General features: G+C 32.2%; 2 protein-coding genes across 2 annotated transcripts; both read left to right on the top strand.

Moving 5' to 3' along the window:
- The first annotated feature begins 6,794 nt into the window (after positions 1–6,794).
- Positions 6,795–7,526, top strand: LOC135949950 (uncharacterized). Its single transcript, XM_065499414.1, has one exon. The coding sequence runs from the start codon at positions 6,795–6,797 to the stop codon at positions 7,524–7,526; it is 732 nt and encodes a 243-aa protein (XP_065355486.1).
- A 1,450-nt stretch (positions 7,527–8,976) lies between these two features.
- LOC135949939 (uncharacterized) lies at positions 8,977–9,708 on the top strand. Its single transcript, XM_065499404.1, has one exon. It carries the CDS (start codon positions 8,977–8,979, stop codon positions 9,706–9,708), a length of 732 nt encoding a protein of 243 aa, XP_065355476.1.
- The last annotated feature ends 1,171 nt before the right edge of the window (positions 9,709–10,879 follow it).

Below are 10,879 nucleotides of genomic sequence, written 5' to 3'. Positions count from 1 at the left end.
GTTGTATGAAATTCCTGCATTATGTTTTGCATAAACTATAAAAATGCTTCTGATAATCCTTAACTTTTACATTCTTCTTCATTGACATCATTATCAGAAATTCCATGGGAATAAAACTTTTTGGCATTTATTTTTTCCTTTCTTCAAAAAAATACATACACTTTTTTGCATAAGTTATTACTGGTACTAATTAGTAGTAAGTACATTTGAAGTAATAAATAATATAGATATTATTGTCGAAAATTTATATTTAGCTGGACAAATGAAACTTTAGCTTGAAACTGGACAGGCATCAAAAAAGCTGGACAATCCAGCCAAGTCCAGCCAGGCTGGCAACCCTAACCGAGCCACTTCCCATGTGTCCCGTAATAAATCAGCAACGATTTTTTTGGCCATTTTGGAGGAACCTATTTTTCTCTGGAACCATTCACACGATTTTTAGCACGATTGTCTCATTATGTTCCATGAACCCTCTACATTCATATTATATATGGCTTGTACCGAGCCACTTCCCATGTTTCCCGTAATAAATCAGCAACGATTTTTTTTGGCCATTTTGGAGGAAGTCATTTTTCTCTGGAACCATTCACACGATATTTAGCACGATTGGCTCATTTTGTTCCAAAAACCCTCTACTTTCATAATATATATGGCTTGTACCGAGCCACTTCCTATGTGTCCCGTAATAAATCAGCAACTTTTTTTTTTGGCCATTTTGGAGGAAGTCATTTTTCTCTGGAACCATTCACACGATATTTAGCACGATTGGCTCATTTTGTTCCAAAAACCCTCTACTTTCATAATATATATGGCTTGTACCGAGCCACTTCCTATGTGTCCCGTAATAAATCAGCAACGATTTTTTTTGGCCATTTTGGAGGAAGTCATTTTTCTCTGGAAACACTCACACGATTTTTAGCACGATTGGTTCATTTTGTTCCAAAAACTGTCTACTTTCATAATATATATGGCTTGTACCGAGCCACTTCCCATGTGTCCCGTAATAAATCAGCAACGATTTTTTTTGGCCATTTTGGAGGAAGTCATTTTTCTCTGGAACCATTCACACGATTTTTAGCACGATTGTCTCATTATGTTCCAAAAACTGTCTTCTTTCATAATATATATGGCTTGTACCGAGCCACTTCCCATGTTTCCCGTAATAAATCAGCAACGATTTTGTTTGGCCATTTTGGAGGAACCTATTTTTCTCCGAACCATTCACACGATTTTTAGCACGATTGATTCATTTTGTTCCAAAAACTGTCTACTTTCATAATATATATGGCTTGTACCGAGCCACTTCCCATGTGTCCCGTAATAAATCAGCAATGATTTTTTTTGGCCATTTTGGAGGAAGTCATTTTTCTCTGGAACCATTCACACGATTTTTAGCACGATTGGCTCATTTTGTTCCAAAAACCCTCTACATTCATATTATATATGGCTTGTACCGAGCCACTTCCCATGTTTCCCGTAATAAATCAGCAACCGAGCCACTTCCCATATTTCCCGTGGTAGATCAGCAACGATTTTTTTTGCCATTTTTGATTAACCTTCTTATACCTAAATTCCAACTAGTAATTTTTGTTAAAATTAAATTATAGTTTTCTAGTATTTCTTAGGTTTTATGTTTTTTGCTTTTATTTCCATTTGCATTAATATTACTATATAATTGGGTATTTTTACTTCCCGATTTTCTTAATTCCCATAAATTGGGTATTTCGACTTCCCGGTTTTTTAAATTCCAAAAATCGACACTATCTCGTCGACGCTATCTTGGCTCACGTAACTACATATATAAAAAATATTCGCCCGTACGTCCGTATGTCAAACTCTATATATAAAAAATAAGTGAATTCGCCTGTATTTATTTCAATTCGCCTTGTTAAATACGCCTTGAGCTAGTTTTATATTTAAAGTCGACTTTAACGTCAGAAGTATACTTTAACGTGTCTATGATATACCTGAAGTCCACTCTTAAGTAAAGTCGAGTTTAATTCTCTTACGGCCATTTTCACAATGTACGATTATTTAATTTTAACCGGAAAATTAACTAACTGTCGGTTTGTTTAACGGGGACCATTTATCCAACGGTTACCGATTTACGTTTCACCATCATTTGAACCGGCGAAATTTATTCGGTTATATTTAACAGCAACTTTGTTGTTAAATAGTGTCAGTTAAGAATTAATCGTACATTGTGAAATTCATATTAGCCGAACAAATTTCGCCGGTTAGCATCTTAATTGTAAGAAATATAATAAAGAACATGGAAAAACATTTATATTTTTGTAATATTTATAATTTTTAAAAGTGTAAAGCGAAGAAAAGTAAAATATAACCGAACAAATTTCGCCGGTTAGCATCTTAATTGTAAGAAATATAATAAAGAACATGGAAAAACATTTATATTTTTGTAATATTTATAATTTTTAAAAGTGTAAAGCGAAGAAAAGTAAATTTTGCACGGTGTGATCCATATACCACCCGGATATTGCACTTACAAACCAAAGAACAAATGTCTAATTTTGCTTGTTGGTTTTCAGTAATTGTTGTTCAGTTTGTTCTGTAAGTTTTACAGTTAGGTACCTTAATATTTTTGAGTTTTATACGTTTTTTTATTATACCACTAAGAAAACACAAACTATTATTTTTTATGCCGTCTTTTAGACAATTTTTTATATTTCAATCTTTCATTATACTATTTTTCGTAAACAAATGTATGCATTATTGCCATACTTTCTACTGAATGCTTTGGTTAAGTAATCAAATGATGGTGAAAGGTAAATCGGTAACCGTTGGTTAAATGGTCCCCGTTAAACAAACCGACAGTTAGTTAATTTTCCGGTTAAAATGAAATAATCGTACATTGTGAAAATGGCCGTTAAAGTATTCTTTATTTTTGACTATGATTATGGGCCAATGAAATCAAATCATAATATTTATGTTGAAACTTTTTTCTGTGTATTTATTTATATTATACACATGTGAGTTTTTTTTAGGATTTTAGGAAGATCTGAAATAATATTTTAACACTTTCAGACATTTTCTCCAATATATTGGACATTTGGGTTATTACTTTTAAAGTGTTTACTAGATTGTATATACATATATGAGATACATATAAACATCTAATTTTTAATTACATTTTGTTAAATTAATACCCCAATTCTGTTTGACGATTGTTTCGTCTTGTCTGAGGAAGAAAAGTAGTCGAAGTTACGATTCAGTAAGACAATATATTTTTTTCGTCTGGGTTACGTGGTTTGTGTCTCTGATTTACGTTATTATCATGTTATTACTGCCAAGATATATATTTTTTTAAATTTATATATTTTTCTTCTACTTTTTTCATTAAATTTATATACTTTAATCGTTTGGCAATAATGTTTTTTATGAAATTTGACAAATAAAAAAAATAATTCATTAATTGTTAAACTGTTGACAAAAAAAATAAAGATAGTCATATAGGTTTTGGGGCATTCATAAATTCCGTTGGATATTCCAGCACGGTTTTTTGTAAATGTTTTTCCAGTATTTTCGGAGTTTTCATACACGGAGTTTTGCACTTTAAACAAATTGTTTGTATTTATTTTTCCTTTCAATTCAAATTAAAATTATATATTTTTTGAACATCCAATAAACATGATTAGTGAGTATGTATAACAACTGACATATTTAATTTACATGTCTTTGAAACTTTGTTTTTATTTATATAGACGAAACTTTTTTTTGAAATGAGTCATTTATAATAACTAAACGATACTATTAAATTAATCAAATTCTAAAACAATCCAAAAAGGAATATTCTTTTTCATACTTTCGATTTCTCCAACAATCAGCGAGAGTTTTTTTCCAAGAAAAGTTTTATTAAATCTAAAGAAAAAAATCGTTTAAATTATATTCTTTTTATAAAAGATTATTTCAGAAGATCTCACTAGGTTAGGTTCCATGGGCGAAAAAAAAGAAAAACGTCTTTGAATGTTTTATGTCATTTTACTACTTCTTAAATAAATTTTCAACAAATCATGCGATTTCAGAAATATAAATAGTAGATGTTAATATCTTTCTAATCTGTATTTAACCCAAATTTTTACTTATCAAATCGGACGTTGCAAAAGTTTTGTCTTCAAAAAAAAAACAAAGAATACAATCTGCTTTATACAAATGTGTCAAACACAATGTAATTAACTTTAAACATAAAATTTTTAATTTCATCAACAAGAACCCCATATGGTCATTCGACCCCACCACCTGTGACATTAGCCTCTCAACCTATAAGAAAGAAACTACCTCTAGTGATATGTACAAACAATTATTTTACCAAACCATTTATAAAAATCCAGAATGGCAACAACTCTACACCGATGCATCAAAGAACAACAGCAATGTAGCATATGCAGTGGTGAATCAAAATGGTAACATCATAACTTCAAAAATATTAGCCGAATTCTCTTCAATTTTTACAGCCGAAGCAGCAGGTATTCTACAAGCTCAAAGTAAATTAATAAAGTAGCGACAGTACTACAACAAATACAACATTTACAAAAACCACAAGCAATTTTGTTTTTGGTTTAAGGTCTGAGCTGTCAAAGTTGCCTGTTGTTGTTTTTGCTTTTGGGCTTGTTGTATTTTTCGCCACAACAACCACAAGTGAATTGACAGTTCAGACAAAAGTAAAAAAAATAGTAAGCTGTTCTACTGAGTCTACTTTATTAATTTACTTTGTACAAGCTATAATAATTGCGTCTAAAACAGTAATGCGCAGCCTAAGGCGAATTTATACAAGGTGGAGTCAGTCAATCAGCTGATTACTCTTTTTTCGCTTGTTTGGTTCTAACAACTGTCAAAGCTTGTTTTTATACTTGAATATCTACATACTCTAAGCTAATTAACAAAATATTTATATTTTGCATAAATAAGTAAAGCCCTCAATATTCAATTATCTACACTATATTTAGTTTTAATACATATTTGTTTAATTATTAATTTCTGTTTTTTGACATTTGTTAAGACCATTTGTTGTTTTTGTAGAACTACCACCACCTTGTATAAATTCGCCTTGGCGCAGCCCATACCACAATTGTGGAAAATAAAATCACACGTATTCTTATGCTCTTACATTTTAGTAGTCGTTGTCCACTAAACGAGATAACTAGGAATACGCATGAGCAGTGGTGTATGACTTTTTCTTTATTTTTTCAGTTTTTGTATTTGTGTGTTTGTAGGTGCACTGAATAAAATAAAGAATTGAATGTGTTGGTGAGAGGATTTATTTTTGCGAACCTCTGGTCTAAAACCAGTAAAAACACTGTTATTTACACCGACAGCTTATCCGTTATATCAGCAATAATAAACCTAACAAATAACAGTTGGGCATCGGTTAATAATATTCGTGACATATTAATAAAACACAGAGGTAAAATTAAATTAGTTTGGATACCTGGTCATTCCGGAATACAAGGAAACACTTATGCAGATGCAGCAGCAAAAGTAGCATGTTCAGCTCCCTTATTAAAAGATCCATTAACCGAAAGACTCGAAATATGTAATTCTATTATTACCAAGTTGAAACAACAAAAAATTACAGAATTGAAAAGTTATTACCACCCACACTATTCTCAAATTAATCCCGATATAATAGCACCTAAATATCCAACGAACATTAACAAAAATAAAATTAAAGTTTTTCCACGTTTACGTATGGGACACACGATAACTACACATCAACATCTACTGAATACCAACTTTAATAATGAATGTCCATACTGTGGCTCCACAATATCAGTCAAACACCTTCTCACTACTTGTCCCTATCTAAGTAGTCTTCAATCCAAATACCTATCAAACAATGGTCTCAATCTTCTTAAGGAAACATCAAATGATAACATCAACGCCATTTTTAACTACATTTTAAAAATAAATAAAAAAAATCTAATTCGTACTTAATATAATTAGCTGATAGCCTTCGTTGCTCTCCCTAACTTTTTAATATTAGTCTTATATTAATATAAGTTTTAATATCATGTAAATAAATAAATAAATAAATACTTATCAAATATACGAGAAAACATGAATTTTAATTTTGATGTTTACAACAAAAAAACATTCTCACCCAAAAAATAATTGACTTTTTTTGAAAACTGATGAAACTATATGAAAGATTATAGAATAGCGCATATTTTGTATTACTCAGTTCATAAAACATGGATATTGAGTTATGACGTTGTTGCAGCAAAGTGGCGATATGTTTACAAAAATGATTTCAAATACCTTATTTGCTGTTTTGTATGTTTTTGTACACAAAATTCGTTGTTGTATTTTCAATTTTAAATTAAAATAGAAATTATTCGGTTAATCGAATAATTTTAAATTAACCGAATAAATCTAAACCTCGATTAATTATTTGCTCGATTAACCGATTAAACCAGAAACCCGATTAATTGAATACCCTAGTATCTAGAGACACAATTCCCTGGGGATTCATCATGTACTTTGTTGTATGTGGCTCAAATTGTCCTCACTATTTAATATCTATCCACATATATCTATCTATATATCTATCTATATAACTATTTATCAATCTATATATCTATCTATATAACAGTCGTTGCCAGGCATTTGCCAAGTAAAGATCAATTTTTAATCTCGTGGTTGTTATTAAAAAAAAAATAAACTTAGTTCGATAACAATAAGATTTGTTCTTGTATTTACTCTCACTTTAGTTAATTTGTATTTTGTTTATACCTGATAAAAAATTAACTCTATAACTTCTGACAAAAAAATTAACAATGAACGGGGTGGATCCCCCGTACTATAATAAATTCAGGGACCTCGATCCCACCATGGAAAAAAATAAAAAACAATTAAAGAATAAACGATTCCGCGTGGATGATTTTATACCACTACCACAAGTTTTACAAGCCGAAGAGCACATACCACGTTATCTTGTAGCATCTGCTTTGCCTGCAAGTGAAACTATTCAAGCTAAAACATTGGCATCTTACAATGTATTCCAAATTGAAAAAGGTCTTAATCACATCAGCAAGGACTATCTCGAAGTAAATGAGATGAGAAGTGGTGACTTGATGATAAAAACACCAAACTTGAAAGTTGCACAGAAATTTTTAAATGCAAAACTTATTGATTTGGTACCCGTACAAATTACATTACACAAAACGCTTAACAGTACACAAGGAAGAATTTTTTCAAGGAAAATCATTGACCTTTCTGAAGAGGAACTCATACAGGCTTTGGCTCTGCAAAAGGTAACAGATGTACGAAAAATTACGAAGCTAGAGGGTAATGAGAGAGTACCCACTGGTGCCGCTATCATTACCTTTGATTTAATCCGTCGTCCAGAAACGATTAAACTAGGCTGGGAAAGAGTACGTGTTGATGAACATGTGCCTAACCCGATGAGATGTGTCAATTGTCAACAACTAGGCCATACGAAAAATCGATGTAAAGAGTTGAATTATGCAGAGAGTGTGGTTTCTTGCCCCACACTCAACTTGCGTTAGAAAATACTGCCTCAACTGCGAAACTGAAACACACACATCTTATGACCCTAACTGCCCTACTTTTTTAAAACATAAATCCGTAAATAAGATAAAGGCCGATCGGAGATGCACAGCACGTGAAGCATGGAAGGTATTTAATGAAGATCCATCTCTACATACTATTAAACCTTACAAAAAACAAACTCAGACTTTCTCAGCTGTTGTACGTAACAACGTGCTATCATCTAATCAGAGCACTAAAGGCTCCATTAGTCTTTGCGTTCTGTAACGTTTCTGTTCTGTGCCGTTCTGAATGCTGTTATATTGTAGTTAGTTTTTCCGTAAGGTCGTATCAGCTGTTTTTAAAATAATAACCAAAAACCATCTTGGTGATTTTGTTACTATTTTTAGTGTTTTTTGTATTTATTTTTTAAATTTGGTTGGCGGAGTTGAAAACTCTCAAATTGCCAGGATTTCAGTTCCCAGTCGACCTATATCTTCATATAGGAAGCTGGAACTTTAAATCATTTATTAAAAAGTTAGGTTATGAAAACCAAAAACGATTGCATGTGGACAATGCAAACTTCGAGAAACTGTAACGCGGTACAGTTAGACGCCAAACATTATCCAATGCGAGAGCGAGCCGCAAAACTCTCGAAGGCAGCGAAAAAGGGACGGCCTGATTGCCCTTAAGCGATAATGACAATGACGCGCGAGCTCTTTCTCCACCCAGAGCTGAATTACGAGAAAACATGAATTTTAATTTTGATGTTTACAACAAAAAAACATTCTCACCCAAAAAATAATTGACTTTTTTTGAAAACTGATGAAACTATATGAAAGATTATAGAATAGCGCATATTTTGTATTACTCAGTTCATAAAACATGGATATTGAGTTATGACGTTGTTGCAGCAAAGTGGCGATATGTTTACAAAAATGATTTCAAATACCTTATTTGCTGTTTTGTATGTTTTTGTACACAAAATTCGTTGTTGTATTTTCAATTTTAAATTAAAATAGAAATTATTCGGTTAATCGAATAATTTTAAATTAACCGAATAAATCTAAACCTCGATTAATTATTTGCTCGATTAACCGATTAAACCAGAAACCCGATTAATTGAATACCCTAGTATCTAGAGACACAATTCCCTGGGGATTCATCATGTACTTTGTTGTATGTGGCTCAAATTGTCCTCACTATTTAATATCTATCCACATATATCTATCTATATATCTATCTATATAACTATTTATCAATCTATATATCTATCTATATAACAGTCGTTGCCAGGCATTTGCCAAGTAAAGATCAATTTTTAATCTCGTGGTTGTTATTAAAAAAAAAATAAACTTAGTTCGATAACAATAAGATTTGTTCTTGTATTTACTCTCACTTTAGTTAATTTGTATTTTGTTTATACCTGATAAAAAATTAACTCTATAACTTCTGACAAAAAAATTAACAATGAACGGGGTGGATCCCCCGTACTATAATAAATTCAGGGACCTCGATCCCACCATGGAAAAAAATAAAAAACAATTAAAGAATAAACGATTCCGCGTGGATGATTTTATACCACTACCACAAGTTTTACAAGCCGAAGAGCACATACCACGTTATCTTGTAGCATCTGCTTTGCCTGCAAGTGAAACTATTCAAGCTAAAACATTGGCATCTTACAATGTATTCCAAATTGAAAAAGGTCTTAATCACATCAGCAAGGACTATCTCGAAGTAAATGAGATGAGAAGTGGTGACTTGATGATAAAAACACCAAACTTGAAAGTTGCACAGAAATTTTTAAATGCAAAACTTATTGATTTGGTACCCGTACAAATTACATTACACAAAACGCTTAACAGTACACAAGGAAGAATTTTTTCAAGGAAAATCATTGACCTTTCTGAAGAGGAACTCATACAGGCTTTGGCTCTGCAAAAGGTAACAGATGTACGAAAAATTACGAAGCTAGAGGGTAATGAGAGAGTACCCACTGGTGCCGCTATCATTACCTTTGATTTAATCCGTCGTCCAGAAACGATTAAACTAGGCTGGGAAAGAGTACGTGTTGATGAACATGTGCCTAACCCGATGAGATGTGTCAATTGTCAACAACTAGGCCATACGAAAAATCGATGTAAAGAGTTGAATTATGCAGAGAGTGTGGTTTCTTGCCCCACACTCAACTTGCGTTAGAAAATACTGCCTCAACTGCGAAACTGAAACACACACATCTTATGACCCTAACTGCCCTACTTTTTTAAAACATAAATCCGTAAATAAGATAAAGGCCGATCGGAGATGCACAGCACGTGAAGCATGGAAGGTATTTAATGAAGATCCATCTCTACATACTATTAAACCTTACAAAAAACAAACTCAGACTTTCTCAGCTGTTGTACGTAACAACGTGCTATCATCTAATCAGAGCACTAAAGGCTCCATTAGTCTTTGCGTTCTGTAACGTTTCTGTTCTGTGCCGTTCTGAATGCTGTTATATTGTAGTTAGTTTTTCCGTAAGGTCGTATCAGCTGTTTTTAAAATAATAACCAAAAACCATCTTGGTGATTTTGTTACTATTTTTAGTGTTTTTTGTATTTATTTTTTAAATTTGGTTGGCGGAGTTGAAAACTCTCAAATTGCCAGGATTTCAGTTCCCAGTCGACCTATATCTTCATATAGGAAGCTGGAACTTTAAATCATTTATTAAAAAGTTAGGTTATGAAAACCAAAAACGATTGCATGTGGACAATGCAAACTTCGAGAAACTGTAACGCGGTACAGTTAGACGCCAAACATTATCCAATGCGAGAGCGAGCCGCAAAACTCTCGAAGGCAGCGAAAAAGGGACGGCCTGATTGCCCTTAAGCGATAATGACAATGACGCGCGAGCTCTTTCTCCACCCAGAGCTGAATTACGACTGTTTTTTGTATTTAGACCTTCAACATATTATTGTGAACATTTTTATAAATACATACATATATTTTTTGATAATGATTTAATTTAAAATAATTTTTTTACATACATAGTACATACATTAAAAGATATTTATATTTATTTTATTAAATTTCAATGTTTTTTTGAAAATATTATATTTTTTATTCTTTTGTTAATAATAAATATTTCCCTTTCAAAAATGTTGGCACCACTGCTTTCATATTGTTGGCATTTTTGTGTATATATGATATCAGCTCTTTTAGCTGTCACTTAACGTTGCGGACAAAATTCTGTTTCAACAGATTCATCCGCAACAGAACGGCAACGTTACAGAAAAACTAACGACATACACAACTTTCCCTATGCTAAAAACAAAACAGCTGATTCGGAACGGAACGTACAAACTAACTAGGCCTTAACTCTTTGACA

This window comes from Calliphora vicina, chromosome 1 (assembly GCF_958450345.1).
Source record: "Calliphora vicina chromosome 1, idCalVici1.1, whole genome shotgun sequence".
NCBI classification, from domain to species: domain Eukaryota; kingdom Metazoa; phylum Arthropoda; class Insecta; order Diptera; family Calliphoridae; genus Calliphora; species Calliphora vicina.
This window is presented reverse-complemented; position numbering and strand designations above follow the sequence as displayed.